Source organism: Varanus komodoensis, unplaced genomic scaffold, assembly GCF_004798865.1.
Source record: "Varanus komodoensis strain SLA01 unplaced genomic scaffold, ASM479886v1 scaffold14_1, whole genome shotgun sequence".
Taxonomy (NCBI): domain Eukaryota; kingdom Metazoa; phylum Chordata; class Lepidosauria; order Squamata; family Varanidae; genus Varanus; species Varanus komodoensis.
This window is the reverse complement of record NW_025335438.1, coordinates 21,722,689-21,739,435: the sequence shown is the minus strand read 5'-3', so window position 1 is coordinate 21,739,435 and position 16,747 is coordinate 21,722,689. Positions and strand designations below refer to the sequence as shown.

Genomic DNA, 16,747 nt, shown 5'->3' with positions numbered 1-16,747 from the left:
GGAAGGTTTTCTTTCAGATCTTCTTACATCCATGAACTCATCAGATAATCTTAGGCAAGCTACCATCTCTCCCCTCAATCCTATCCTCTACCCATCTTGTAACATAAGGATAAAAACCAGTGTCCTTTTCTACAGGGTTGTTGTAAAGTTTACATAGATGAGGCTTTTCTCCCTGCCTTTCTCTGTGTTCCTGTATATTGAATTGTACAACACAAGGTGGTGCTGCAGTAGGGAACCTTGGGGAAATTAGGAAATTACACTGGGCTTCATAGCAAATGAGGCATCCAGGAAAATAGCTGACTTTCCTTGCTCTAAAAAAAAGCCATAAAAATGGCTAGTAAACATGGGAGAGGACATGAGGCATACTGATGTCATGAAAGGGCCCACAAATTTATGTAAATAAGGTATTTCAAACATACAATAAATGCTTCATATAAAGAATTGATGTTCTTATACTTACACACTATACTTTTTATACTTATTTCATGGCTGAGGAACCTCTAGGCTCTTCCTCTGACTCTAAACTTGCCCACCCCACTCTGTTAAGGAGGCTTGAAAAATTGAAAATGCTTCCCAACCCTAGTTGCAGTACAGAGCAATGGGAAGGGAATCACAGTCAACTTTCCCCAATTCACCCCACCCTTCTGCAATTAGAATAGAAAGAAGCCTTCCACTGAAGCCTGATTGCTGGGTTAAAAGGATGCAGCTGGGAAAGTGGGGAAATGGTTTCTATAAACTGCAGTCACAGGAAACCCAAAATAAACAGACTTCTTCAGTGAGAATAGTTATTAGAATGACTGCAACCATAAATTAGGGCTGCAATTCTATGTGCACTTACTTGGAAATTAACTCCACCATAAGTGTATATACTGGGGTTTACTTTTGAGTAAACATCAAAATGACTGTGTTGCATAACTAAGCTGTATTCAGATCAATGTGATTTACTTCCCTCTGTTAGTGATCAGGACTTTCTTATAGCACATAAGAATGTGCTATAAGCCTAAGGATGCCTACTCAGAAAAAGAGGACTTGCAGGTAAGCATTTATAGGACAATCAATGAAAGACTAACAAAATATTTCTTCACATGATTTAGGTGTGCCTAAGTGAAATGAGAGCTCATCTGAGGACCTGTGGTCAATATATAGAGAAATATGGCCCCTTACAAGAGATTGTACATCCGGAAACCAGGTAAAGTACATATTAATATAATAAAGGTAGGGGAAATCTACAATCAGCCTGATTTATGTAGTTACTCATTCACTATTTTATCCAGCCATATCCCAGTGGCCTCAGTTGCATGAAGATACTGTTTAAACCTACGCTAACCATTTAAAATGCTCAGTTTTAAAACAACCAAACCTAGAGTATTAACAGCATAATCTACTGTTGTCTACTCAGAAGTAAGTTCTATTGATTTTAGTTGGACTGATTCCTGGTACATTGGTGTAGGATTGCAGTCTGAATGGGTATTCATCTACTCTAATTCTAGTGAACTGCTCAAACAGACAGGCTTTACAGATGATTCACAGCCTTTGGACTCTAGAAAAACTTTCAGAGCAATTTGTGTTTCCCCAACCTGTCATCTCAAGTGATACCAGTAAGGAAATAGCCTATATGCTGGCTTTACACTTTTAAGGTCCAAAAAGCTAGAGACAAGGACAAAACTGCTATTGTAATGTGATTTGGATGACCAGCCCCCATTATGAGCCAGCTCTAAAGAAGCCATTAGTCCCATTTGATTATGCAAATAAAAGCTATGAAGAAAAATGCAACACTTTTCTGGTGTCTGTTAGACATGCACAAGCAAGGGAAGGTTATCCTGCAAAGCATAATCTCATTTCTCAGTATTCACTATTTCTAACCCTTCTTCATGCCTATTTTCCTGCCTACCCTAGAGGGAGACTTCTGTAAATCACAAACAAATTGGCTCACCATTGAGTTTAATTGTCAGTTGTAGAATGCACTGAATACTTAACTCTAAAACATGCAACTAGTATTTATCTGTAATAGATGTCTTTTTCAGATATCCTTGCCCTTTCTGCCAGTATGAATTGGATGAAAGCGATCTTCTGGACCATTTTCTCACTTATCACAGATCTGAAAGGAGAGCAGTGGTAAATGCATTATACTTGGGTTCATGACCACATGCATGTGTTATTGGGTTAATCTTTTGCAATTTGACAGGTAAGGTGGCATAAACTGAAATGTGTATTGTGCACATCATCAGTTCTGATGTACTAGTCTTAATGTCCATTTTTCAAAAAGACATCTCTGAAGGGTTTTAGCTAAACTGTGTCTATGAAATGAGACTCTTGAATCAGAATTCCCCAATGTTTCCAGAATCAAATTCTGATACATTAGATATCAGATAAAGACAAACTGTGCAGTGTTTTGACTATTGTGTAGAATAGAAATGAAGAAAAAACAATGATATAAACAGTAACAACAATCTTACCTCTTTGAATATACTGCAGAAGAAAAGAGAGGTATCAGCATATGTGAAAGAACCCAGAAATTTGTAGAAGTAGAAACAAAATCTTTAGAAAAGAAACCTTAAGGAGGAAAAAACCCAAACAGCCCAATGAGAAGTGAGTGTGCTCAGTGGCCACAGAATGCCTGGGGGAAAAAATGGAATGGAGAGAGTGTGCTTCTAATCAAAAGCTCTTTACATTGCGACATTTTGTTGTGAGTCACACTTACAGAATATACTGGTTAACTAATGTTTACATTAGTGCCAGCCCCTTCTCTCTGCAACTCCAAACCAAATCATCTTTAACCATTGATCTTGAAAGGAATGCTGAGACTTTATAGTACAATAAATCAGATTTGTCCCTTTTGCTTCACATACCAGTTTAAACTTTACGTTCAGCCTTGATATCTATGTGATTGTTGTGCACAGAACTCTCCTTCATTTCAGTGGAAGGTAACAGTTTGTACACATGAAGTAAGAGAAATCTCTCTTGGAGGAAAAGCTCTGTGCTTGTATTGGAGCAACTGGCTGCAGTTCTGAAGACTGGATATTTGCACCCTTGCAGGGTTTTCCTGTTACAGGCTACAGATTGGGGTGGTGCTCAACATTAAAGGGAAAATGAGCATGTGTTCTAGAGAAAATATTCCATAGTTAGTGATGTGTGCCTCATTCATGCAAAAAAATAAAACAAAGCCCTATAAACAAGAAAGGTATGCTGTACAAAGTACCCTCTGGGTTGTACACAAACAAAGCATGTATACTTGCATAAACTGAATTTACTATTAGAAAGTGCATTGTGTCTGGAAGTTAATATATTCAGGTTGCTCAAATAATGACCTTTATTTATTTAGTTATTTCACATTTCTCTCTTTTTAGAGAGGTTTTTTTTTTTTTTTGGCTACACACTTTCTCATTTACAGTACTTATTTTTTTCCCCTTGAACTACTTACAGTACTGTCCAATTTGTCGTTTACTACCTGATGGTGGGCCAAGTTATTACAGCAGGAATTTTCTAACGCACCTTCAGCACAGACATACATTCTATTATGAAGACTATATAGTGAGTAAACTGTATTATTATTTTTCTGAAGCCACTACTAAGACTACTGTATCTACAAGTGCATCCACTTCCTCTGTAATTGATAGGTCATCTGAGGGCATTTGTAGATTGCAAGAAAGTTATGCCTGAGTATTCAAAAAAGTTTGAAAGACTCAAAACTTCAATGCAGAAATAGTCTACACTGATGTATGGTCCTAACACTGATTTAATACCCATCCAAAAATAAACAAGCTGTTCTGCTTTCTCAGATTGGAACTATGCACTGTTGGAGGGGCAGCAAATATTCTTTTCATGTTCTGTGCTCTTGCTATGTATTGTTTACTTTATATTTTTAAAAATATTGCTTTCCTGTCAGGTCAGGGGTAGGCAGCTTTCTTCAGGTTGAGACCCCATATTGGGTGGCTGGCCAGGGGCTGCATGTGTACACACGATTACCCACACACAAAAATACTCTAGTTCTACTGCTTTTGACTGCAGATTGCTGGGCTTAGCTTCCACCTCCCCTCTCCCTGCAAGCCTGGTGGTACTGATTAGTATGTTACAGATGGGAACAAGGTGATGCTGCTCAAGATCACTACATTGGGAAGGTGGGTTGAATTTCAATCCTATCACAGTGCTACTTGAAAGAAAGGGGGTGCTCTAGAGTTCTTGTAATTCACCCTTTTCCCCAGTTACACCAGGATCCCACCAGCCCACCAAATAGCTGTTCAGTAGACTGGCAGCTAGTGTTTTGAGCCAAGGTTTCTCCTTTGAACCAGTACCAAAACCAGAAAGTTTTCCTTGCAACTTTCTTTATTGATTCTTGGTATACAAATCATGGCTCTCTGAGCATGCACAGAGCACTTGTTGAACCTAATCTAATGTTTACTGCCAGGAACTCTCCTTATGAACATGCCTGGGCCCCATCCCCTCACGAAGGGCTCTCTGAAAGGGAGCACACCTCCTGTCTGCATGCTGCTCATTCATTGTGGCTTCCTGTCTCTGCTGTCATTTGGGCTGTTCCCAGGAACTGCCAGGCTCAGCAAAGCACCTGGCCTTGAGATAATCGCCTCTTCTTCCTGTCTCACAGAATCTTGTCCTAGTCCATCCTCTGCAATTTCACTGAAATAGCCTTCACTTTGCAATTCTGAATCAGTGGCTGGAATATAGCCAGCAGTTTGTGGGGATTATTGCCCAAGACTGCCATCCCTCTTACTCCCAACAGGAAGGGTAGCACTTTCAGAAGCTGTAACAGAGCTGCAGCGATAGAGAAAACACACCAGGCCACACAAATGGCCCTGGAGAAGTGCATGCAACCATAGGCTGCACTGTGCCCAGTCCTGCAGTAAACCAACCTCAACACACTAAATAGTTTTAAAACGACAATAGTAAAAATTATAGAAAAAATAAATACGAAGTACAACAATTAAAGCACTTCGCCACTAGGCAGATCCTTTTCTTTTACCTATTCATGAAGAAAGGGAGATTTTCAAATTATCTTGGGAGGTAACAAATACTAGAGTTGTATAGCATCCATAGAGCAGTACTTCTCTGACTCTTGCTCTGGGAGAGACCACAGTGCAAAAGAGAAAGAAAGAAAGCGAGAGAAAGAGAGAGAAAGGAAGAAACAAAGGTGCAGAGAATCTTTACATTTATGTGCTTTTTGGGTCTATGCAGAAATACATTTTACCATCATGTTTTATAAATTCTGCAGCAGCTAGTTTTCAAGATGGCTGACATTCTACTCTTTCAGAGATCTAAGAATCACTTAAGACATTCAAAACAAGTTTGGCAGGAAAGAAGCACATACTACCCACATTTCTGGTTTCAATTAAGAAAGGGGAAAAGCATATCTGTCCCTTACCATTTCTTAAATCTAAAGCTTCTCAGGTATATGATTGGAGTCTAACATTTGCTGAGTCAGTGTAGTGTAGCAGAGTGTTAGACTGGGACTTGAGAGAAGCATGTTATATTCTATATTTGGCCATGAAGCTCACTTGGTAACTTAAGGCTGACTTACTTTCAGCCTAAACTACCTCATAATGTTGTTGTGAAGATAAAATGAGGGTTCTTTGGAAGAGTTGAGTATAAATTTAATAGCAAACAAAGTGTGCTTCAGCAGGAGTAGGCAAGCTGGTAGCCTCCAGACTACAATTCTTTCCAGCCTAGCTTGCATGAAACAATAGGACAGAAGTTGTAGTCCAAGAAAGCTGGAGGACACCAGGTTACCTCTTCTGAGTTAAAAAGAACACCAGGCAGCATTGCTCCTGTCTGAAGTCAGAAATCTTGATATTATGCCAGCACAACCTTGCATAATTTAGAATATAGTGTCTTGGTACATCCCTGTTGGTCTGACAGAATATCAAGCCTTTTGTTTTTGGTTAACAGGTCTGGAACTAGCAGCTCCCTTAACCAGATGGAATTGTGTAGCACAACTGAGAAAGGCCTAGGGGTTTGAGAGAAAAGGCATTCTTTTTTCTTTCCACATTTCTAAAGCTCTTTCCCCAAGAAAGCTGAGCAGCACTACAAGGCCTCTGTTCCAGACAGTCTAGTGCCATGAGCAAGAGTGCTCCTCTTTGGGCAGTAGAGATATTCTGTATTATCACTGGGAAAGGGTAGGTCTTACCTGTATGTATAAGAAGTGTTGTATGGGACTGAAACATTATCTTTTAACACTTTATTCAAGGTGATCATGATGTTATTTCAATACTAATCAATTTATAAAGGCTTACCTTTAGCCTTTGGCTATCCTCAACATATTCAGCAGAACTGTAGCTACTTGGTAGTTCTAGACTAGTTCTGTTTTTTTATATCAATAGTACATTTACAAGTATTGTAGTGTTGCAATAGCATGGCAGTGTGAATTGTTTCTTCTGCAACCTAAAATTCAGTTCCTGCTAATAAATAAGATGTATTTCTCCTTTATTAGTACAAATATTTTTAACAAACAGGGGTATGTTTATTGAATAACAATAAGCAGCATTTTACTTGAACTGCTGCTATTTTAGCAAAATGGTAGCCAAAATGAAAGGAAATGAATCATCTTAAAATTAAATGTTACAAGCATTCCTTCAACTACTGATTATTATGTTCACTTGTAGGCCACAAAAGGGAGGATCAGCAGACCAGAAGAAAGCTGAAAGTTTGCAATACTAATTTTACATTTTTTTCTTATATTTAATTTTTAAAGGGGAACCTCCTAAAATAGATCTATGAAATTTCAATGTCATAGAAAGCTATGGACTGAAAGGTTAAATAGTAGCTATAAACAGTTACTAATAGTAATTAATAGTTAATTAGTGGGAGGTGAAATGGAATGGAGTGGTTGGAGAAGGATGAGGTAGTACAGACAGAACCATCTCCTCATTTGGAAGGTAATTTCCTGATTCATACAGAAAAAACTATTTTTAAATGTTCCCAGGTGCAAAACTGAGAACTTCCTATAGAAATCAATAGAGAAATTTAGGATTTATGGTAGTTTAAATTGGGCACAAAATAATTTTTAAAAGCTTAGCCTAATAGGAATTATGCATGAACATGGCAATAGTATGCTCTCTAACTATTGAAGAGAAGAAAAAAGGAAACCAAGGTGGTGGTGGTAGAATGAGGTAGCTGGATCTCAGGAAAGCACCATAATGCAAAATTTTGTTGCAGGCTCTATTTGTTTATATCTATTATCAATTTTATTTGTGTCATAATGTCCTAATTGAAAAAGTATAACAGTGCATGTAAACATTTTGATCTATGATTTTTATTGCATAATTGTTTTTACGTGTTTGCTTTCTCATTTACATGAATTGATTGATATGGTTACACTATCCATTAAGTGAAAAATTTCTATTTCCATTTTAATTGTGCATAGTTGTACACAGCTGATGCCCCTATAACTGGATATCTAGCCCAAAACTGAGTATCTTTTGGTTCAATGCACTGAAATGTTTAAGGCAAAACCAAGTCAGCTCCCTTTCTAATCTTGCCAAAGGATCATTTTTTACATCATATAAATATTGACGCCATCTCAGGATAACTTGCTGCTTTACTAGTAGAATTTGGCCATCTGATGTAAAGCTCTCAGTGGGAGGTTACAAATCTGAGCAATCCCTTACATGATTTCTGGTATATCCTAAAGAATGTGTACTCATTTAGGAGGCCATTGAATCCCAGAACCCATTGGCTATATTCAGACAACATGACAAGCTACACTCAAGGATTGAGAATAAGTTGAACCATGAGTTATCATGTTGTCTCAACCCAGCCAAGATAATAAACCAAAGGGAATAGCCCACAGTTCACAACCCAACAGTAAAGCATAGGTTCTTTTCATGGGTTGTTTGGGGGGAAACAAACAATGGCTTCTCAGTGCAGCTGGGTTCAGAGATCCCTAAAACAATGGTACGATGACAACCCTTCCTCAGCCCTTGAGTCTGGATTATTGTGTTGTCTAAACCCATCCAATGTAACAATATGCATCTCCCTGACATCTCCTTTAGTGACTGGGTTTTTAATCCTCATATAGCTTGTTTTGCCTTGGCAATGCTAGGACAGGGAACCCAAAATGTGGGTGTCAGTTAAGTATCAATTATGCTTAATGTTAAATAGGTAAAATAGATTGTGGTAGTCTAACTACTGCTGCAAAAGAGAATTTCTGTCGCTAATTATAAGACTACTGCTTAGCAACACTGTGTTGATTTCATTGTTTATTTGCATATCTGATTATCTTTCCTTCTTATTTCAGGATATAAATATAGTAGAAGAAGTTCTCATTGAACAAGTTCTAGATGGGTCATTTTTACAGTATGTGCATGTGAATAATCCAAGTACCGCATAGTCCTATCAAAATGATTGGAAGAAATACCAAATGGATTACACTGTAAATTAAAATGTGGGTTGTTAAGTACTACTGTCAGCTTCTTTAAGACTATAGTTCAGCATTCTAAAAACAAATTATATTTAGGTTTGTCAAAATTCATATTTACTTTTACTGTAGAGGCATAATAAAGGTAATTTTGATTGGTTGTGACCTGCAGATAAACATACCTAAGGATCCTTCTTACAGTGAGCACTGATGAGAAGTGAAAGCAGCTCCCTTTCAAGAGAGGAGTCACATAGGTGTACATAGTCATGGGAGACTGTATATGATTTCTGCCAGCATTCACTCATTTCATTTGGTTCCAGTCAAGGTTCCTACATAATGACCTGCTTCAGACAACATTTTGTCAGTTCCTGAATTGCTTAACCCAGAAAGTGCATGGACACATGAACCCTCAAACTCTGGGTTTTTAATGGGCTAAACAATCCACAGTCAGTCCCAAAACAAACTATGGGCAATTTTGAGTTAACTCAGTTGTTTCCAGCTTTGCACATCACAGAGTATTCCTTGGTTGTTGAGTAAAAGCAAAAATGATGGCCACAGAGGTTGCATGCTCCATTCATCCCTGCAACCCAAGTTCAACAACCAAGGAACTACCAGACTGACCTCTGAAGTGGGCCACTGTCTAACAAAGGCTAAGGAGTGAAGAGACCCTTAGGCAGGGTTAATTATGCAACTTCATGTGCCATCACTACATTATAAAGATAGGAAGAGTAAGTAAAGCAGAATGGAATACATTTGCAGGAAAGAATCCAGTGCAACACTGAGTTACATTGCTTGTATGTATTACATTGTGCTAGCATAAACAAACTGTAGCACAATGCCAATAGCCAGGAAAAAAAACACACTGCACCAGCAAGTATTATTTGTGTAATGGTAAAGGTTGTCAATGTCCTGTAATATGTTTTAGCAATACTGTTGTACTGAGTACTGTCTACAGTTCTGTTTCTACTACAGATTTAATATTTATTCAAAATGTGTTTTGTGATCATGCTTTACTGGGTTATTTTACAAGTTATACATAGCACATCATATCTACTGTCACTATATTTTATTCCAGTGCTAAAAACTTTCACTCTCCAAAATATACTTATTTTCAAGGAACCTTCAAATTGACCAGGAAAATAAAAGTACATTTTAGCTTGTTTAGATATATTGCAGTTTAAGAGCTATATTGCTTGGCTCTACTGTAATGAATAATAACAGGTCAATGTTCAGAATATGAATGATTACTGTGTCTACAGCAAGAGTTGCTAATAGGCCTTTCAGTTTTAAAGAAGACATCAAAGTTTCTTATGATAATTTTCAAGAGTGAGGCACAGTATTCATAATGATAAAGCTGTTGCAATGCCAAAGACAGAGAAAACAACTGTGCCCTTTGAAAAAAAAAGTTGTATGACTGACCAAAGAGCAAAAAGACAACGTACAACTATATTTTACAGCACTATACTCCTGATTACTTCAATAATGCTATTAAAGATAGCATGTGTTACATTAATATCAGATGCTGAGAATCAGTAACAGAAAGCCACAAATGAATTTCTTAAAATAGTCAAAACAGCAACTACAAAGAAAAGATCGATTGTGTTTTCTCCTCTTGTTCTATGTTTTACTAAAAGTATTCAACTTTTGTAACAAGAATGTAAGACTAATATGATTTTTATATATTAAGTATTTAACACAGTATTTCACTGGTGCAATTTTCTGTAAATATGTTTAGTAAGAATTCAAATGTGTATTTGCACACTGATTTTTGAAATGGTGAAAAGCATTCATGGAAAATATATTCTTAAGCTCTCAATAAAATGCTTAGGCCTGATTCATTCATTCATTTATTAAGAACTTGCATATAAATAGAATTGTTTTATATGCTTCATCTAAGCTGCCTTTTCAGGAATAGCTCCTGCCTGGCTGAAATAATGTTTTGCATGTTTAGACTGCAAAACCCTACAAATTTCAGTATTCCCCAGCATGGCTTTCTAGGAAATGCTGGGAGTAATAAGACTTCTGTCTAGATATGTCCTAAAAAAATATTTATTTATTTAGCAAACTTATATGCCGCCCCATTCACCAAAATTCCAGCAATGTTAATGGGGATGGTGAACATATAGGTCTCAAACATAATTCTTAGGGCAATGCTTATTCTATAGGAAAGGCCCACACATTTATTAAATATTACCTCAGTCTGCACAAGACCTCCTCATAGAGAAGCAGGTCCCACACAGCTAATGTTTGAAGGGCTCCTAGAATACCACACTTGCTAGAAAAATATGAATAGGTATAGACTTTAGAGTATACCCTCAAATAAGCAAAGGACCTTCTAGGCAAGCTACATGGCTAGAATTTGGCACATGTACCGTCCACAACACTCCAGTGACCAGCAAATAGAGGTCAAATAAGTTTTTCCATAGAACAGGGGCAAGTGAATCCTTTACATGGTTAATTTACTTCCATATCACCAAGAATAATGAAGTATGTAGCTGAAGGCACACCAATTATTGGACTTGTGTGACACATATTTGCATTCAAAAATGTGACTTTTGATGTTTATCCCTCATTAGAGGACAGAACTCTTAACAGAGCAAGTCATGGTGAACATATAATGGAATGTACCAGTATAAGAATGTGCTCAAATAGCTACTTAAAAGCCATTTGTAAAGGATCGTGTCAGATAATTAAATCCTTGCTAAATCTTAAAAGATGATGCAGTAAAAGATCTACACTCAATATGCCAGAAAATTTGGAAAACTCAACAGTGGCCACAGGATTGGAAAAGGTCAATTTACATTCTGATCCCAAAGAAGGGTAATGCCAAAGAATGTTCAAACTACTGCACCATTGCACTCATTTCACATGCTAGCAAAGTTATGCTCAAAATCCTACAAGCTAGGCTCCAGCAGTATGTGGACCGAGAACTACCAGACGTACAGGCAGGATTTCGAAGAAGGAGAGGAACTAGAGATCAAATTGCCAACATACGGTGGATCATGGAGAAAGCTAGGAGTTCCAGAAAAACATCTACTTCTGCTTCATTGACTATGCTAAAGCCTTTGATTGTGTGGATCACAACAAATTGTGAAAAGTTCTTAAAGAGATGGGAGTACCTGATCATCTTATTTGTCTCTTGAGAAACCTGTATGCAGGTCAAGAAGCAACAGTGAGAACTGGGCACAGAACCATTGATTGGTTCAAAATTGAGAAAGGAGTTCGGCAAGGCTGTATACTGTCGCCCTGCCTATTTAACTTATATGCAGAGCACATCATGAGAAAGGCAGAGCTAGATGAATCACCCAGTTGGAATTAAGATTGCTGGGAGAAATAACAACCTCAGTTATGCACATGATACCACTCTAATGGCAGAAAGTGAAGAGGAACTAAAGATCCTCTTGATGTGGGTGAAGGAGGAGAGCACAAAAGTTGGCTTGAAACTCAACATTAAGAAAACTAAAATCATGGCATCTAGTCCTCTCACTTCCTGGCAAATAGATGGGGAAGAAATAGAGGTAGTGACAGATGTTATTTTCCTGGGCTCCAAGATTACCGCAGACGGGGACTGCAGCCATGAAATTAAAAGACGCTTGCTCCTGGGGAGGAAAGCTATGGCAAATCTAGACAGCATACTAAAAATCAGAGACATCACCCTGCCATCAAAAGTGCATATAGTCAAGGCTATGGTTTTCCCAGTTGCAATGTATGGCTGTGAAAACTGGACCATAAGGAAGGCTGAGCGCCAAAGGATTAAGGCCTTTGAATTGTGGTGCTGGAGGAGACTCCTGTGAGTCCCTTGGACTGCAAGGTGATCAAACTGGTCAGTCTTAGAGGAGATCAACCCTGACTACTCTTTAGAAGGCCAGATCCTGAAGATGAAACTCAAATACTTTGGTCACCTAATGAGAAGGAAGGACTCCCTGGAGAAGAGCCTAATGCTGAGAACAATGGATGGCAAAAGAAGAAGGGGACAGCAGAGGATGAGGTGGCTAGATGGAGTCACTGAAGTTGGTGTGAGTTTAAGTGGACTCCAAGGGATGGTGGAGGACAGGAAGGCCTGGAGGAATGTTGTCCTTGGGGTTGCGATGGGTCGAACACAACTTCGTGCCTAACAACAGCAACAACAAATTATGTCCTATAGTCAAAGCTAGTGGGCTGAAGAATTTGCACACTGATTTTTGAAATGGTGAAACGCATTCATAGAAAATATAGTCCTTGCAGCAAGGGGCTAGAAGATTAAATTGACAGTCACCCCTAATTTATAATTAAGTCTTCCAAAGCATTCCCTTTATCATCCAATTGTATACGCTATACAATTCACACACACAGGACAAGTATGGCTAAATCACTGTAATTCACAGGTTGCAGTGAATACTACCACCATAATGGGAGAGTAAAGTATCAGATTAAATGAACAAAAAGTCTGATTAAATTTCTTTCATAGCATAGATATTTGATTACATGGAGATAAAGGATGATAGCTTCTTTGCTTCCACTTAAGGGCAAGCTTCTCTGCAAGCAATTTTTCATCTTTATGGTTATCGGATACTTGGTTTTGGGTGTACTGCATTTTATTCTGAAAAAATGTCCAATTACTTAGGACCTAAACCCCATGTGATTGTTATTAAACATGAATTAAACCTTTTTCCTATTAACCCCTTCAGAATAGTTGACAAAGGTATGAAATCAATCCATATTTGTGTAAATATATCTCTTATAAGCCATACTTCCCAATATGTCTTACAGTGTAATCTAAGAGGCTACATCTAAAACAGCATCCAGTTTAACCTATACAAAATACCTACAATTCTGAACAGTTGTCATTCTCTGATGAAAGGTGATGGAAAAATAAGCCATCCACATCCAAGAATATGTCATTTGAAAAGCAAAGCAATGTTTAAATGTTTAATTTGTCAATGATTGCGCACAGAATTCAGGCTCTAAATTACTCCCTAAAAACAGCCTGGGAGGCCATGACATCTGAAGGCCATATCTGGCCCTTTGACATGACAGGCACAAGGCAATGAGAGAGTTTTCTCTTGCCCCATGAAGTTCCTTTCTGCATCACAGCAGTGCTACGCTAGAAACTGAGGATTATTGTTGCTAGTCTAGCAGCACCAATGGTTGTTACATTCCAAGTCCCAGCATAACACATGTTTTTGTATCCTACAAAGCAGTGCAATGGAGAGTAACCTGAAAGTCATCAGTATTCAAATAAACCCCTATCATGGTGAGCAAGGTTCATTTCAAATTCTACAGTGCAAATGTATGCATTCTGTGTTCTCTTATTAAGATTTTGTTGAAAATAATATTTATTTTAAGGAATTTTTCCAATTTTTTTAAAAGTTGTACCTTTTTACCACCTGGATTTTTGCTGGCATGATGCCAAAGGACAAAGGTAGGTTTAAGATTCATCATTTCAGGAACACCATATTACCTGTAAATTCATCTATAATAACTCCACAAGTACTTTGGCACTTTATTTTATTTATTACATTTATATTCCACCCCATAGCCCACAGGGCTTTCTGGGTGGTTTACAGATATTAAAATCATAAAAACAATTCTTAAAATAGTCATAAAACAGCACAAACAGTATAGACCTAAAATACAATAAAACAACAACATAACAATCAAGGACAAACAATCAGGCACAACAGCAATACATGTATACAGTTCATATGTCCATTAAAAGATGAACTGTGCAAATATGTGTATTGCATGTTAGTGAAACTCATGTGCTGAGTTGCAACCACATACAATCAGATTTAAGGCACTGAAAGTACCATATCCAACACAGGTTTCAAACGTTGTCTACCTTAAACTTTGTTTGAAGTATATTCATAATTAATGGGATCAGCTATGGCAATCTTTGTTTTCTTAAAATGTGAAATGCTATTTAATCAAAGTCTACCTTAGTTTGCATAAGCTATAAGTGTTTCCCCTAATTTCAACAGACTTTTCATTAATATGGAAGTGAGTCTATTGGATAAGTTGTTGGTGTGGCATTGTAAGAAAGTTTTTGGTAGTACTTAAAGGAAACAATTGCCAGCAGTGTCAAATCTTTTCTCAGGCTATCCCATTACCTGTTACTTAAATAACACTAAACTCACCAAGACTTATTTCTGACTAGACATAAATAAGACTCTGTGGTAACTAGCTGGCTATTATCTTTTAATTCCTGGGATGGAGGCAGATAAGGAAGAATAATAGATTATTAGATATTGAAAGATAGCAGATCCACTATTCTTTAAAGTTAGGATTCCATGCTAAACACACCAGAGATTAAGTCTCACTGGACTCAGTGGAACTTAAAACTGAGTAAAAATTTTAAAGAATCTATACCTTGTGATGGCTTTTAAAGGAAGTGTAGGAGGTAATAGGCAGACTAGTTCTGGCTATATATAATAAAGATTTCATTTTTTGCTGAGGACTGTAGAAGGGCAAAGAAATACTAACAGTTCCTTCCTCATTTCTTTTAATTATAAAAGCTAGCAGTTACTACAATCTGTCTAGTATTAACTGAAATGCACAGAGAATAGAAAAACAGATGGTATGTATTAGAAAGGCTAGGTGTTGCACTAAGACATAGAAGCCAGTATGTATAGTATCACCTAGCACTTAGAGAACATGTAACTTTTTCACATTCTCAACTTTTCTCCTACAGATCCTTCCCAGCACATTAAAAAATTGAATATACATATTGATCTATTAGGAAAACAAATGCAAACAGTAGTTATTGCTGTTTGCTCTGAAGTAAGTTCCACTGAATTCAGTGGCCCTTACTTCCTGGTCAGTGGATGTAGAATTGAAGTCAAATGTCACATGTAGTTACTAAGCTTTTGAATTCTCCAGAACTCTTCATTTGCTAGATGTTAAGGAAAACCGGGAGGGAAGGGGAAAAGCGAAAGAAAGCTTTGTGTTGTGTAAACATAAATTAATAGTAAGTGACTAGAAACCAACAATTTCACAACCATCATCACATGTATTCTGCAAACCAGATATGTACCCTCACTGCCACCCTACACATCGCAGCTCAAAAACAGTCCCATATACATAGTACTGCAACCTTAATGCTGTCCCATTTAAAAACCCAACAACATTCTTCTTCTTTGTTATATGTGGAACTTTGACTTACTTATGACAAGCTTTATATTTTGAGCTGACAGACCAAGTACTTTAAAACATCCGATTCCAATCCAAAGCTAGTAAGAATGAATGAAGGGGCAACATCCAAACCCCAGAAATACGTTTCATAGGTGACTCTTTGTGAGATGGATGGTCACTGTTATGGAGGATATAATGAATCATAAGAGTTAGACCATGCCATTTAGGTTATCAACTCCAACCTCCAGCTCAGTGCAGAAATTATTTTGATCATTTGCAGAATTTCATATTAATCAGATTGTCTGTTAGAATATGTGCCCCAGACAATCTGATTAGACCTAAGGCTGCAATTCAATGCATGTTAACTTGGATGTATTCTGCTTAACAGGACCATTCAACTCAATGAGATTTACTTCTGAGTTGACAGGCCCACAATCTGGCTGCACATGTTGGTGGGTGCTCCTTTGTCCACATTTCTTTTGGATGCACAAGTGAGTTTATTAGCTGGAAGCACCTTTTCCTACCTTTGGTTGATGTGGCATCTATGATCCTTCCTGAGAAAGCTGGACCCTGAATGAAATCATTCATGGCCTAGCTGCTGCCAGGTAACTTGCCAGAGCTGCTATTTCAAGGTGTCTTGCACATGGGGCAATGCCTCTCAAAACCTGACAGGATTTGATCAGCAGTTTCTTTATGTGTTTTTCCTTATCAATTTTTCTTTCCCCACTTCCAGCCCTGGTCAATGTCATCCCTCAAGTTTCACCATTTTGTTGTATCATGCAAACAGCCTTTGATGAGGCAGGCACAATGCCCCATGCCATGCCAAGGAAGTATGGGAAAGATGGCAACAGAACTTATCCTCAGTAGATACAGTTGGCTTTTCAGAGTACCTGTTCCCCCTCTGCTAAGCCCAACCCCTCTTTAAGCCTTCCAGGTAACTATGGGAGGATGTAGTTTGATGGAATATACATATACTTAGGGAGGTGGGTTTTCTAAGGCTATCGGTACCTAGGCTTGTCATATTATTTGATTTGGGCTCTTGTTTCTTTAGCAGCTGCATAACAGGCAGATAATCGGTTGTTAAATCTATTTTCACCTAAGTTAAAGGTACAGAAACTTGTTTGAAAGGTGAGCAGGCAATAACACCAGAGCAAATAGCTGCAAAATTCAGCAACTGTCAACTTCTTGGGACCTTTATTTTATTTTTAATATTTATGCCCCTCTTTTAATAATAAAGCAGCTTGTCTCAAAACACTTGTAAAGCAATTAAAA

General features: G+C 37.8%; 1 protein-coding gene across 3 annotated transcripts in view; it reads left to right on the top strand.

Annotated features, from left to right (window-relative positions):
• The window catches only part of RNF125 (ring finger protein 125), a 15,045-nt gene extending 4,846 nt beyond the window's left edge, over positions 1-10,199 (top strand). The window contains exons 3-6 of one of the 3 annotated variants that reach the window (XM_044424383.1): positions 1,095-1,189; positions 2,025-2,115; positions 3,424-3,531; positions 8,246-10,199. In XM_044424383.1, the coding sequence (XP_044280318.1) occupies positions 1,095-1,189; positions 2,025-2,115; positions 3,424-3,531; positions 8,246-8,338 (387 nt within the window). In that variant the 3' untranslated portion in view covers positions 8,339-10,199. Of the gene's footprint in view, positions 1-1,094; positions 1,190-2,024; positions 2,116-3,423 lie in introns of all 3 variants that reach the window. The other 2 variants (XM_044424384.1, XM_044424382.1) reach the window with 2 other exon arrangements.
• Positions 10,200-16,747: the final 6,548 nt, after the last annotated feature.